The following is a 14,064-nucleotide window of genomic DNA, read 5'->3' on the forward strand; positions in this document are numbered from 1 at the left end:
AAACTGCAGGAAGATCTCTTGGGCTTCGCTAGAGAGTCCGCGTGTAAAGTGGTTGTCGAACATCCTGTAGATAGGGATGATGGTGTCTAAGGTGGGGCTGGCGTACATGATTTCAGGAATTCTCCACCAGGGGGTGGGGCAAGCAGGCAGGAGGGGAAGGGGGGCGGGGGTGAGCAAGCTGTACGGTAATGCAATAGGCGAGTTCTGGACAATTTGGCGCAGTTCTTCGATACTGACACGTCCACACCCAATTAAACCCAGGCAAACCCCCATGGGCGATGGCTCTTCAAAGGCAGCACGCGATGGGCAGATCAGCATACAGTGTGCGATTGGGCCGGGTCGTCATTGACTGGTGTATGATGTGGCTTGGAATGGGGCTGCCGATGGGGAGAAAGAAGCGTCTTGGTGTACATGTAATTGGCATCTTCCGTCGATTCGAATGTATTGCAGTGGTAAACGCTAAGCGAAAGGGTGGTTTCGGCGAGCTTCAGCGATGCCAGTGAAACCAGCGCACGAAGACCCCTGTGGCGGCTGTAAGTGCGCAGCACCAGGCAATGAATAGGGTATGTACCAATGCGCCTCGGGCTGGACAACATATACAGTTTGCTGAATGGTGCTGTACGGAACCCCAGCGAGGAAAGTTGCGGCGTGTGAGAGAGGAACAAGACCTCCAGCTTCCATGCTGACGTCGGAATAAAAGGCTGCACAGCGGAACTTGTCGTAGTTGGCGCGGAGAGCTGGGATTGCTGTGCCAGTGAGGATGTCGGGGAGGGGGTCGTTTTTCTCGACCGCGTGGGCATGGGTGAGGTAGAAAGTGGGGGCGGCATCCCCTCTCGTCTCCTGGTCGAACTCGACGACGCAACCCGAGACGTCCATCAGGTGAGAAAAGAAGGATTGGGAGTATCACGGGTTACCGACGTCTACCAAGCGGCAAGCGGACTGAAGGGTGATCCCAGCAAGCTCGTGGATGGCGCTGGCATGCGCACTCGTCTTCCATAGGACGCAGTGCCGATTGTTGGCACGGACTTCGATGGCTACGGAAACATACCAGACGCCATGCCCTCCGTCCGAGATTAGGTGGGGTAGGCCGCAGTGGTGAAAGGCTAGATCGAGGTACAAAAGACCTTGGTGCTCGTTGTTCCCTTCGTGCCTGGTGGCTACACCGATAGTAACCTGGTGAATGAAGAAGATCTTGCCAACCCATTGAAGGGTCTTATCCTCGGCGGCAATTTTGCGGAGAGTTCTGGCGAACCTGGCGACTTGTTGTTAGATTGTGAATATGTCACTCTGTTGACCGCACTCTCTAATCATGGTCAGGGTCCCTGAACATGTGGCATAGCCCAACCTGTGGCATAGCCCCCTTGTGGCACAGCCCAACGTGGTATAAGCCCCTTCAAACCCATCCTAGGAGGTTATACTTCCTCCTACTCCTGCTTTGAGCAAGACCATATAGCTCAGTGGTTAGAGCGTCCCTCATGTGTAGAGGAGGTCTCTGGTTCAAATCCGGATGTGGTCACTTTTCCCTTTTAACACTTGTGTGGCGGGGATTTCGGCGGAAGGTTCGGAGTGTTCGGGGTGGTCTTCAAACTCAAGGTTGAGTTCCGCGAGGGCAGGGAGCAAAGTGAGAGTGATGAATTCCATGTACTTATCGTCTGGAATCTTGGAGTTGTCACCCTCGGGGGTTACAAGTCCTGAAAGCACTACGCCGAGGCGAGTGTTCAGACCCCATGTGCCAATGGGGATCAAGGGGAGGTGCTTGTGCTCCTTTTCGACAACAATCCTCTGCCGAGTTCAACGATGAGTCAATCCATAGTAAGGAGAAGGAAGCCGAGTAGACTCACATCGGGCAAGCGAAGGTCCCACGACAAGTTGATGTTCTCTCTGTCGAAAACCCGAGGGGCAAGCTGGCGAAAGACGTAGAGGTCACTCATAAGTTCTATACTGAAGCTTGAACCAATAATCAAAGTGTATTTTCGAAAGAGGGTGATGCCAGGGTCCCTCTTTTCAAGCTCAGAGTCGCTGAGATCAATCCCGTGTCTAAAAGGGTCATCGTCGCGTTCACTGGTGAGAGTGAACTTGACGAAGGCAGCCTCGTCCAAGGAAGCAAGGCGCAGAGACAGGTTAATGAACGCTTGGAGGGAAGAGCGGCGGACGGGAGTCATCGTAGAGTGTGCGTATCGCGGTGAGGAATGAGGTGTTAAGGTTGTTAGATTGTGAATATGTCACTCTGTTGACTTCACTCTCTGATCATGGTCAGGGTCCCTGAACATGTGGCATAAGCCCAACCTGTGGCATAGCCCCCTTGTGGCATAGCCCAACGTGGCATAAGCCCTTCACACCCATCCTAGGAGGTTATACTTCCTCCTACTCCTGCTTTGAACAAGACCATATAGCTCAGTGGTTAGAGCGTCCCTCATGTGTAGAGGAGGTCTCTGGTTCAAATCCGGATGTGGTCACTTTTCCCTTTTAACAAAGGTGGGGAAGGGGATATAGAAATAATAGAAATATATAAAGAGTTATGTGGGATGGGGCGGCTTGGACCGCTGGGGCCGTGAGGGGAAAGCTGCATTGCGATCCATGATGCGGCTGCAATGAACGGCCTCCAATGTAACAAGCGGCTCTGGATGTGAAACATCTCAGAGATTTGGCAGCCGAAGAGATCGTGCCTTCGGGCGTAAAACACCACAAAGCAGACCCCATTAGAACCTAAGGTGTTACCAAAGACATGAGTTACAAAAACCGCGACGACGTGAATGAAGAGGCGCTTGGCTCAACTTGGTGGCGAGAAATACGTGCAGAGATCAACATCGACCCAACGTCGACTTGGCTGCGGCACTTCAACCACCACTACGGGGCCAATGAAACCACCATGGACGAAACAACACCGGTACTCGATGCTTTGCGCCGAGTATGTCCCTGTGAACCCCCAGACGAACATCCATCTGAGGTGCTGTGCGCCCAGATCGATGCTCATCCGTCTGCATCGCCTTACCCGGAAACCTCTCTTGTAGTGCAGACCCATGCCGTGCTTGCATCCCCTCGCTGATTCCGTTCCTCACACGAAATTCCCAGAGTTCGTCCACCACTTGCGCCAATCTCTCACAGAATGAGGCGCAACATGGGGGTCCGACTTTTTCGTGTACGAAGTCGTAGGGTTGGAAGCTCGTGCAACTCATAGGCTTCATGACCCGGCCGCGGCAAGTGATGCCTTAGAGTTGGCCTTCATCCACTCTCACCTCTTGTTGCCCAGCATCCTTGGAGGGTACGTGGTACGTGGGAGTGGCTCTGAACCTTTCTTCGGGCAGGTGCCTCTTGTGGAGTGCGTCGGCGCACAGCAAGCTGTGCCATCGCGGTCAGCTTGTTGTCCAGCTTGTCCAGGGTGAAGTCGGAGGGCCGGAGGTCCTTGATGAGCTTCACGACATCGTCCACACGGTTCATGAGGGCCTGGAGGGACTTGTCTTCGCGTTTCCGGATGGAGAAGTCATCATAGGCGTTGAAGCAGGTGCCAGGCTTCTGCTGCATGTGGGCGTCACGCAGCAGCGTCCACATCTTGCAGGGATCGTCCCTGTGCGAAGAAACATGGATCTTCTGGCTGTCCTCCAGCATAAGCCAGATCCAGCCAGCAGCCTTGTCTGCCTTGGTCTCCCAGGCCTCTAGATGGTGTAATGTCCCTAACAGGGGCAGGGCAAAGGGAGGTGCCATTGACAATCCTCCAGAGCGCAAGGGCTCGGAACCAGGCCTCCATGTCACCAGCCGCGATGGCAGACGGAGACGTAGGGGCATGCGCAAAAAAAACAAGGAAACATATGAGGGGACGTGGCAAAAAACCGGGGATGACATGGCCTTCGGATGCGGTGAGAATCGCACAATGACTGCTGAGGGCGACCATTTGACTGTTCAGGAGGTGGCTAGAGGGAGCTGAGGCTCATAACCTGTTAAAACAGCGAGCTGAAGTCAACAAAGTTCCCGTCAATCTTCCAGCTCAAGTTTACACCCCCACTTACCAACAATCCCCGGACTCATCCAATCTATCCCAACTTGGCACAGGCTCAGGAGATTTGCAATCAGCTTCATGTTCCTTGCACTGCCAGAAATCTCTGACCTCTCATGGATTTCCCCATCAAGAAGTCTCTCAAAGATCGTCTCAAATCACCTCCTCCTGCCAAACGTGCTTGATAGTCTCCCCTCTTCAGAGACTCTGAAGATGATGATGCAGTCTCACTTGGCAAGGACACTGATGACAAATCCGACTTCAAGGTGGACATGGAGATTGAGGACACTGCCATGGATCTTGACACTGGACACATCGACAAACAAAGATGTGTGTCATGCCGTCGGCTGAATGAACAACTTGCTGATCTCAGACAGCGCTCTATTTTGATTGATGCTGAGGGGAAAGGGGATACTCAGCGACCGATTTCTCAGGGTTTTTTATTCACCAAGGTGGATGGACAGTCATATCAGAATAAATTAAAAATCCTAGGTTTATTGTTGACGGAACGAGAGGGAAGGACGATCATAGGGGATGGAAAATCATGTGAGATGTCGCCGCAAGAATGTGTAAATTACTGAAGCTGAAAGTGGATGATGGCGGGACAGTGTTCATACTGAATTTTGTAATAGTGGAAGGTAAGAGAGACAGGGCCTCGTTTTTCCTCGTCTAAGTAGCAGTGAGCAGAGCATCGATGAGGGGGGAGGAGTGTTACCTGGTAGGAAGATGACTGGTTTGAAGTGGTAGACGTGCGTGTTGGTGGTGTAAATGTAATCGTGTTGGCATAGTGGATGAATTTGATTAATCTCAGTGTTATCGGTGGTGAGCCAGCTCCGCAAACACTGGCTGTTGATGCAGAGGGGGTATGGGCTGTGCACAACAAAGTACACCGAGTTGTACTTGAATCGTATTTAATGATCGAATTACGTATGTAGTGAGAAGGAAGGACATATCGTTTGTTGTGCTCGGAACGATTGAAACCTGTGCACGTAGTTGGAGAGGATGGAGAAAAGATGGGGCGTGCGCATGCCTGGAGGAAGGTCAATACGAAAGGCCTCTAAGCCATGACTATGAGTAACATCGGTGATGCCGGATGGTCTTGTAATATGTTGTGCAAGAGCTGTTACCAGGTGTGACTGTGGACGACTGGTTGCGGATGTCTGCGCCAAGACAAGGGAGTGCATTTGTGGCGCTGGGATAGGCACTGTCCGGCCGATTTTGTGAGGATAAAATGGATGGGCTGAGTGTCTGTAGGGGTACACCAGGTCCTGTCAAGTAAAGATTGGATGTCAAGGTACAAGCGAGGGAAGAATGGAGGAGGTCGTCACAACGGTTATGGGAACGTTGCGAAAGACCATTGCATCCGGCGGCAGTCTCGCTTATCACGGTAGGAGGAGGCTGTCGAGCCTGCACCTTGTCAAGATGTGAAGGTCCTTGAAGCAGACGAGGAGATGGACGTGAGCCGCTAGTAGTGGTCTGGTGACCAACCAATTCCCTGGGTGCGTATGCTGGCCTTGTTGACGGTGGAATAGACAGATGGGTTGGATGCCTTATCAAGCGAAGAGGCACAGGAAGCGACAGGCGCTGCAGGGGCCGTTGGGGGCGACTGTCTTGGTGGAATGACAAGCAGGTCAGAAGCACATGTGTTGGGCATTGAAGGCGGGAAAGCCAGTAGGGGTGTAGGTGGTAAGTTCTGAAGCGACCTCATAGTAATAGGTGGTGGGGGTGAGAGTCGGTCCATAACAGGTTCGCGGGTGAGAGCGGAAGATGATTGAGGAGATACTACCGAGGAGAGAACAACGCGGTGAGTCGGACAGACACTTCTCAATGGGGGTGTTAGCTGTTCGGGCAGCGGCGTTGACAGGGAATGGCGGTAAGTGGGGCCTGCATGGATTATCCCGTCATAGTTGTGTGTTTTGTCGTGATTAGACGGTCACACTAACCACTGCACCAAAAAGGCGCCCATATCCAGCTTAGGTGGACAGGCAGACCGTGGTATATAAGCACCATTCTATGTCATGATGTCGCCTGTTCATGACATGTTTCAGTTGGGTGTTGAGCAATTGCAGCTTGTGATGTAGTGCGCAGTTTTGATGTGATTAAGAAAGAGCCTGGGCGGGGTATTCCTTGGAATGGGCAGTTCTCTACTGTCCACAGATAGATGAGATGGTTTCGCGTGGTAGGCGCGCCAAAGAAGTGGGACATCTGTCGAATTGGGGAAGAGGGCAGGTCTTGTCGATATGGGAGAACGGATAACAGGGTTCAACAAGTGAGGACTGTATGCAGGTATGCGGCTGGCTGTATGTTCGGGGGCTATGGTGAAGTGATGACGGTATCTGAGATATTGCCAGGATACAGAAAGATTACTTAGGGATAGGTCATGGAGTACCTGTCTGAAGCATGCAGACAGGAGAGTATGACGGAGGTGTGTGATAGAGCTAGTGGTTGAGACGTATTTAAAACACATCAAGCATACTTATCAGGAAAGGGGAAGATTTGGGGCTCGAAGAACAGTATTAGTATTACTTGCCTCGTGGTAACCTTGTAGTGTGCAATGCTGTTAGTGGTATGTTACGGGCGAGGTGTACATGTGTGTTTCACCAGGGAAATGTAAGCCAGGTCGGGTAGGATCATTTCCTAAATCATTGTATATATTGAAGGTCTTTCAGAGTAGGGATGCTTTAAAAGACCTTCAATATATACAACGAGCTAGTTGCCATGCTGGATGAACCTCCCAATAGTGTCAAAACTTTGTGCCTTGACCATGGTGCTGGGGGTATTTATGTGAGTGCACTGGTTCCCAAAACCAAACCGCTCAGGAAATAGGACTTCCATTACTGGATTCTACATTATCGGGAGCAAGATGGACTGGGAACGAGGATGCGGTATTGTGCTGTCACTCGGCTACATCGACTTTTGAGAAGCGAAATCTGCGATAGGAAGGATTGAGGTTGAGTGGAAGCTGTCGATGTGCGGATCGTGAGGCCAAATGCGGTTTCAATGTTTGTAAGAAACATGGTGGTTTTGAGAAGGAAGCCGGCGGCAATCGAGACCCCTGCGTGGGTTCGAACCTCCCAAAAGAACATGCCTGAATCTTAAGTTAAAGCTATCATTGCACTCAGCGACTAGGGCGGTCACCAGGGTGTCCTCAGGGTGAAATCCATTGGACAAACAACACCGACAAGTGTCTGTTCCAGGTGTCAATATATACCTAAAGGCTGAAGCGTGGATGGGGAAGAGGGATCCAGGCAATTGTTTTCTTCTTTATAAAGGTGGGATCAACTAGTATACGGGCCGATGCGTTTGCACGGCAGGACTCGGCTTAAATGTGCTTTGCGCACCCTTTAAGTCAAGAACACTGAAAGAGGTAAGCATTGGTATGTACCAACTTTAAGAGACTACTCAGCAAATGCTATTTATAACGCCAATGATTAGCTTTTAAACAAGCTCAATACCGAGAAAAGTGCACCATTAATGACTGAGATACGGATGATCTCTCCCTCCAGGTCCTCCTCCTCCCCCAGCCCAGGCACCCGGTCGAGGTTTACTCCAGAACCGCGAAGGCCTGCGGTGCGAAATTTGAGCATCTTATAACCTCAATTGTTAGCTTTAAAACGAGTGCACGACCGACAAAAACGTACTGTAGACCGAGATTCTAATGGTCCTCTCCTCCTCCCCTAGCCAGGCACCCGGTCAAGTACTTCTCCAGAACGCTGGTGGCCAGCAGCGCAAAATTTGGATGTCTTATAAAGCCAATGGTTAGCTTTAAAAAGAGCCCAAGACCAACAAAAATGCACCATGAATGACCATACTAATTTAGATAAGATACACTTTTGATGATGGAAGTCAATCAGTGATATCAATGATTGACAGGAACAGTCACATGATGTCATGAAGATCAGGGTCAGGAACATGACACAAACCAGATCAGCACGGTCATGACCAGGTCACGGAAATATTTCCCTGGTCATGGGGAAATTTCCCAAGGCCTTGACCGCATATTTGTTAGATTGTGAATATGCCACTCTGTTGACTTCACTCTCTGATCATGGTCAGGGTCCCTGAACATGTGGCATAGCCCAACCTGTGGCATAGCCCCCTTGTGGCATAGCCCCTTCAAACCCATCCTAGGAGGTTATACTTCCTCCTACTCCTGCTTTGAACAAGACCATATAGCTCAGTGGTTAGAGCGTCCCTCATGTGTAGAGGAGGTTCAATTCCGGATGTGGTCACTTTTCCCTTTTAACACACCCATCTAAGAGACTGGGCGTCCCGTCTGACTGAGGTGAGAAATCCAGGGAGTGGGCTCGATCCCGGGAGGGATGCAGTAGGATTGACTTCCCTGTGGTTGGAGGCAGTGGACGGACCCGAGGTGGTTGAAGATTGGGCATGAGGATGTCCCTGATGCGAAGGCTGATGTGACGGAGCGGTGTGGGTGAAAGACAAGGAGTTAGACCCGGAAGGCTGGCCATTTGCGGGGGGTGTTGGTGCTGTCAAGTTCAATCCTCCCGAGAGGAAAGGTAACTGCTGGAAGAGACCGCTGAGGCCCAAGAGGTTCCGATAGGACGTGAGTTTTGCGATTGCCCGAATTCAAGAAAAATGGGACTTACGCTCTGACGAATGTTGTGAGACTCCGCAGCGTTTGACTCCTGGGTACTGGCGGTTGCTTGGACGATCTACTGATGATTAGTAAAGCTCTTGGGGTTGATAGCGCTGGTGGATAGGCTTACCAGATTATTGATTGCTGATTCCACGATGGAAGGTCCAGTGTTTGGCAATGCAGTAGCAGCAGATGTTGTGAAGGATGGCTTCCTAGGTCTCGGCATCGGTCTTGGACGTCGGGGCAGCTTTGAGTGGATTTCAGAATCAATAGATGATCGGATGAAGCTTGGGGTCCTTACTGGGGGCAGCTCAGCTGCGGCTCCGTCGAGAGGAACAGAAGGAGTTGGTGGGTTTGAGAGGATCTGGGACCCCGGAAGGGTGGTGTTGGGTGTGCCAAGCTGGCTTGCTGTCCGTGCGGACTGAGGAATGTTGGTGCGGGTCGTGGTTGGTGGGGCCTTTTCGTTCCTCGACGTAGGGGCTACAAAAGGGATTGTGACGTGAAACGCCCTCATCTGTTAGTATGAAATGCTTACTTACCATTGTCATCGTCGTCATTGCTGGAGTTGGCGCCTTCCCCCTGCCCGCAAGGAGATTCCCTATCCCTGCTCTTCGATCGACCTATCCGATAAAGGTTAGATAAAGCTGGCAGACAAATGACAACAGTTCTTTACCCACCTTGGCTTTTGGATCTCTTCAATTGACCTCGCTAAAGTTACAACCACTCATGTGGCCTGTCTGGCAGGGCCAACAAGCAACGTTGGCTTTGCCGGTGTAGCAAGGAATCTGTCTGGTGGTACAATTTTTGCATGGTGAGGATGCTAGGGTGTGGTCTGGCGGTGGGTCATTGCGGTTCCTTTTTGGCTGAGGACGAGAGGAACTGGACGGAGATTCCTCCACGGCGGGTTGCTCGGTCAACTCCGCAGTGGTGGCTTTCTTGGACTTCTTCCTCTTCCGTTCCGTCAACGCACTCGGCCCTTCCTTCCTCTTGAGGGCGTCGTTACCCAGAGCTCCTCCCTCCTCCTCTGCGATGGGGCTCAGATCCCGCCTCCTATCCTCGCCTTTTCCTCCCTGATCGCTTCCATTGGATTCCCTTCTCCTCTGTTCCCTGGCTGCATTTGTCGAGGAGTCAACCCTCTGTTTCTTTGCAGTCTGTCCTTCACTCCCAGCCCCGATGTCCCGACTTGCCGTTCTCTTCTTGTTGGTCGCAATCGACCTCGAAGGAGTGGGCGGTGGTGCAGTAATCACTACCTCTGGAACAGGAGGGATCCTGCGAGCGGGGGTTTGGGACGTTGGGACGGAGCAAAGGCAGGGTTTGATCGATCTGGATGTCGAGAAGAACCCAATTAGGGCCAGGTATCCGAAAAAGGGAGATGCTACGCACCAACTTGAAGGTCAGTGAAAATGTCCTGTTTCAAAATGTCCAAGTTGATTTTGGAGGCGTCGGCGCGAGCATCGTTATCTGAAGCCAGGTACTTGAACCAGATGGATATGGCGCAACCCAATTGCTTTTTCTTGACCCATTTTTCACGCTTAGCAGCATAGACGGCATCCTGTCCTCAGGTTTAAGCTCACAGTTCGGTACCGTTGGAAGAGAGTACCTACAGACGCGTTTAAGAGCTGTTTCTTCTTGTCTAAATCAGCATCTCCAGGCCCCCAGGAACTTCCCTGCTTGAGGAGGGCCTTCAGGCGCTGAATCCTGTCTATGAGAACCTGGTCAGAAGGTCGTTCCACGGTGGTGTTGGGTTGAGGTTGCATTTTTCTTGTCTTGAGAAGCGAGGAAAGGGTTGAAGAGAGGAATCACAAGGGCAAGTTCCATACGAGAAAGATCCTCCTTAAGTCGAGTTGGAGAGCTAAGAGATTGATCGGAATGTGAATGTCATCTTATCTGGGCGCGGGGTCCAGCTGGGGTGCTTATAACCCTTTACGCATCTTTCTCCATTGGTTCACTCATTTTTCGACTCTCTCTCCTTTAGCGTATTGACTAACCTGGATCATGGAAGTGGATGCTACTTCTGATAAATCGGTGCGGTCGGGGACACCACTATCGTACAGAATGAGTTCCGACTCCAAGACGGATTCTGATTCAAGTGAGTACTAGTATTTGCCTTCTATCGTACGTTGTCACCGTGTCTTGACCCTTGTAGTGAAGGACACGGGTAACCCGCGGGTAAATTTACCCCTACCCGTACCCGTACCCGCGCCGACCCGTACCCGCGACCCGACGGGTATTCCGCACAAAACGAGCCCAAGAACGTCCAAAACGGACGAGAAATGAGCGAGATACACTCGATTTACTTAAATCAAGTGTAACCCGCCCATTTCATGGCCGTTTTGGACGTTTTCGGGCTTGTTTTGAAGGGCGCGGGTACGGCAACCCTTACCCGTACCCGTACCCGCGCTTACCCGTACCCGTAACCCGCCGGGTATCAAAAACCCGTGTCCATCACTAGACCCTTGACCCACAGATAGGTAAATCTCAGATATTTTCAGTGCTGGAGGTGAAGTTTTTTGACGTGCTGTCGCCCGTAGCTCCCTTGAGATGAGCGTTCCTGCAACCGGTGAAATTGGACTTACAGCTGCAGTTTGGCGGTTATCTGAAATGTGTTCCTTATTTCCCCCGATAGAATCTTCCCAGAACCTTCATGGAGAGGAAGGAGCCACTGTTTCTCATGACGGCGGGGGAACCAAGGAAGGAATCGGCGCTGGGCCGCAAGGTGAGTTTCTTGTTTTCAGTGGTAAGCCTTCTGGAAGACTGATACAGGAGAGGCAGAATAGCTACTACCGCCTGCGAAACCTCCTCCGTCAGGACTTGGCATTAATTGAGGCTGCTATCTGCAACAAGGAGCACAAGCTGGAAGAGGGGAGGGAGTGAAGGGTTGTTTGGTATTTGTATTGGAGGGATTTCTTGCATAGTAACTGGTCTTTTTCATCTGGAGCGCGTCCGTGAGGCGTGTCAACTCAATTATAGGAAGTATGTCCAAGGAATTTGACTGCCAGTGGTGCTAGCGGAATCCGTACGGAAGGAGTGTGCACGGAAGGAAGGAACATTTGTATTCTCAAATTTGATCACAAGGAGTCGATGCGAAGGATTGATATTGTTCAGTAAGTACTTGGTTATTCAATCACGATAGGGTCGTCGTTTGAAGTCCCGCCTTTGACCTGGGGTCCACAATCCAAGGCAATTGGCTCACTTCAGTCACCTATGGAAGCCTATCACGAAGATCATATTAATTTCTTCGCTTCCAAGGGTCATGTGACCCCCCTTCCCAGGAAGCTTCCAGCCTCTCCCCATCCCAAAAAAAATCCAGGAAATTCCACCACCAATCCACTTCCAGCTTCCACTTCCACCTTGGAACTTCCAGTGAACCAAACAAAGGGTATCCACTTCCAGTTCCATTCCAGCCATCAAATGTGATGCACTCCAAAATTGATGGGAAGCCAACCTGGAAGCTCCAAAATATTACCATTTTCCGGAAACAATAAACATACATGATCAAATCAAATTCTGATTGACAATGAGTATGATATCATTTGTTCCTGTTCCTGATTATTGTGACATCATGGTGCCTGATGATGTCAATCATTGATATCATTGATTGACTTCCATCATCAGAAAGCCAATCTTATCTTAATTAGTATGATGTCATCCTTTCCCTCCCCCAGTATTTCATTCATACCTCACTCATTTCTTTGCTTTTTTCAGGAATTCTTTTTGATTCATTTACTATTACTACATTGGGAACTCTCTATTACATTTAAAAACCAATAGAAACCAGTCTTAATACTGAAAAAGCGAAAATAATAGTCTTATTCCTGATTTTGTCCCTCTTTTGTGTAGTATTTCAATAGTACCTCTCCCAATTTTTGATGTAATTGCACCAACTCTGCTGTAGAGCCTTAAAGAAGGTTTACAGACTTGTTATAATAATCTGCCTCTTCCAAAAACACCACAATACACCTAAAAATATCTAAAACATCGGTTTTCCTATAAAAATAGAACTTTTTATTTTCACTGTTTTAATGTGATACCTACAGTTCATTACTTTTACAAAAGCATTTTAATAAGACTGAGAGATATATCCAATACATCTTATTGACTTTGGAAAGGTATAAAGTAAAGGAATAGTGAAATCACTAAAAATGTGATTTTATCCATGTATTTCGCATTTTCCAGTATGTTCCACTTCTCATAAGTTTTACTGAGCGGTACCATCAAAGAGAAGGCATTCAACGCTCTTTGAAACAGTTTTAATCTCAGAAATCGGCCCAGCTTCATCCTATTGGTGCGCATTTTTGCATGTTTTTGTCATTCTTGGTGGGGTAAAGTCTATTTATCAAGGAAAAAGTGCATTAGTATATGTGTGGACATATTTCTAGATTATTTCAATGAAGATTCCAAGAAGAAAGGTGAAGAAAATGAGGAAGATATATCCATATTCTCCACCAAAAATGTGTCATAATAGTGTCAATGCTTGAAAAGGTCGAATTTTGAATATCTATTCATCATTGAGTATATACAAATATAATATATACCTGTAGCCAATGATGGTTCACACTTGAATCAAAAAGAATTACTCAAAAAAGCGAAGAAATGAGTGAGATATGGATGAAATACTGGTGGAGGAGAAGGATGACATCACACTAATTAAGATAAGATTGGCTTTTGATGATGGAAGTTAATCAATGATATCAATGATTGACATCATCAGGCACCATGATGTCATGATAATCAGGAACAGGAACAAATGATGTCATACTCATTGTCAATCAGAATTTGATTTGATCATCTATGTTTATTGTTTCCGGAAAATGGTACTATTTTGGAGCTTCCAGGTTGGCTTCCCATCAATTTTGGAGTGCATCACATTTGATGGCTGGAATGGAACTGGAATGGAACTGGAAGTGGATACCCTTTGTTTGGTCTACTGGAAGTTCCAAAGTGGAAGTGGAAGCTGGAAGTGGATTGGTGGTGGAATTTCCTGGAATTCTTTTGGGGTGGGAAGGGGCTGGAAGCTTCCTGGGAAGGGGGGTCACATGACCCTTGGAAGCGAAGAAATTAATATGATCTTCGTGATAGGCTTCCATAGGTGACTGAAGTGATTGGCTGGTCTGCGGTGTAACCGTTTCCTTCCTCCGCCTGGATTTCACTGACTTCTCGCTTGAGGCAGTTCGTGAGTTCGATTAAGTCATCGCAAAGGGTATTGATCGATGCCTTGCGTCGTTGATGCTGTTTTTTGGCCTCCTCAACAGCCTCCATCGCTGGAATATGAACTGGAATGTTGTCAATTTCCGCTCCCAGTTCCTCCCGCAGGCGCTGTAACTCTCGATGCCATGTGTCGCGGGACTTTGCTTCGAATTGCCTCAGCACCAGGACGTGGTGACGGTTTTCCGTGTATTGAAGCTGGAGTTCTACAAAATAACGGGGACTTACCTCTGAGCTCCATCAGCTTGATAGCCGCAGATTCGAGCAT

The 14,064-nt window shown here is 49.4% G+C and overlaps 6 protein-coding genes and 3 non-coding genes across 9 annotated transcripts; 5 read left to right on the plus strand and 4 right to left on the minus strand.

Annotated features, from left to right (window-relative positions):
• Positions 1-311: 311 nt before the first annotated feature.
• On the minus strand, positions 312-876 carry CC1G_12739 (hypothetical protein; the record flags this gene model as incomplete). Its single annotated transcript, XM_001841345.2, has 2 exons — positions 312-522; positions 572-876. 2 exons carry the CDS (start codon positions 874-876, stop codon positions 312-314), a joined length of 516 nt encoding a protein of 171 aa, XP_001841397.2.
• A 567-nt stretch (positions 877-1,443) lies between these two features.
• Positions 1,444-1,516, plus strand: CC1G_20215. The gene has a single exon. It is a non-coding gene; the product is annotated as a tRNA-Thr (tRNA).
• An 867-nt stretch (positions 1,517-2,383) lies between these two features.
• On the plus strand, positions 2,384-2,456 carry CC1G_20216. The gene has a single exon. It is a non-coding gene; the product is annotated as a tRNA-Thr (tRNA).
• A 766-nt stretch (positions 2,457-3,222) lies between these two features.
• On the minus strand, positions 3,223-3,702 carry CC1G_12741 (hypothetical protein; the record flags this gene model as incomplete). Its single annotated transcript, XM_001841347.2, has 1 exon — positions 3,223-3,702. The coding sequence occupies one exon, from the start codon at positions 3,700-3,702 to the stop codon at positions 3,223-3,225; it is 480 nt and encodes a 159-aa protein (XP_001841399.2).
• Positions 3,703-4,107: 405 nt separating this feature from the next.
• On the plus strand, positions 4,108-4,385 carry CC1G_15512 (hypothetical protein; the record flags this gene model as incomplete). Its single annotated transcript, XM_002910925.1, has 3 exons — positions 4,108-4,168; positions 4,217-4,321; positions 4,369-4,385. The coding sequence occupies 3 exons, from the start codon at positions 4,108-4,110 to the stop codon at positions 4,383-4,385; spliced, it is 183 nt and encodes a 60-aa protein (XP_002910971.1).
• A 3,772-nt stretch (positions 4,386-8,157) lies between these two features.
• On the plus strand, positions 8,158-8,223 carry CC1G_20217. The gene has a single exon. It is a non-coding gene; the product is annotated as a tRNA-Met (tRNA).
• Positions 8,224-8,441: 218 nt separating this feature from the next.
• Positions 8,442-10,348, minus strand: CC1G_11944 (hypothetical protein; the record flags this gene model as incomplete). Its single annotated transcript, XM_001841349.2, has 8 exons — positions 8,442-8,531; positions 8,602-8,667; positions 8,722-8,838; positions 8,893-9,071; positions 9,131-9,211; positions 9,391-9,843; positions 9,975-10,143; positions 10,196-10,348. The coding sequence occupies 8 exons, from the start codon at positions 10,346-10,348 to the stop codon at positions 8,442-8,444; spliced, it is 1,308 nt and encodes a 435-aa protein (XP_001841401.2).
• An 887-nt stretch (positions 10,349-11,235) lies between these two features.
• On the plus strand, positions 11,236-11,465 carry CC1G_11946 (hypothetical protein; the record flags this gene model as incomplete). Its single annotated transcript, XM_001841351.2, has 2 exons — positions 11,236-11,307; positions 11,364-11,465. 2 exons carry the CDS (start codon positions 11,236-11,238, stop codon positions 11,463-11,465), a joined length of 174 nt encoding a protein of 57 aa, XP_001841403.2.
• A 2,184-nt stretch (positions 11,466-13,649) lies between these two features.
• Positions 13,650-14,064, minus strand: CC1G_11947 (hypothetical protein; the record flags this gene model as incomplete). The annotated part of the gene is made up of 2 exons (XM_001841352.1): positions 13,650-13,942; positions 14,025-14,064. The coding sequence occupies 2 exons, from the start codon at positions 14,062-14,064 to the stop codon at positions 13,650-13,652; spliced, it is 333 nt and encodes a 110-aa protein (XP_001841404.1).

This window comes from Coprinopsis cinerea (genome assembly GCF_000182895.1).
Source record: "Coprinopsis cinerea okayama7#130 chromosome 6 map unlocalized cont3.6, whole genome shotgun sequence".
NCBI classification, from domain to species: Eukaryota; Fungi; Basidiomycota; class Agaricomycetes; order Agaricales; family Psathyrellaceae; genus Coprinopsis; species Coprinopsis cinerea.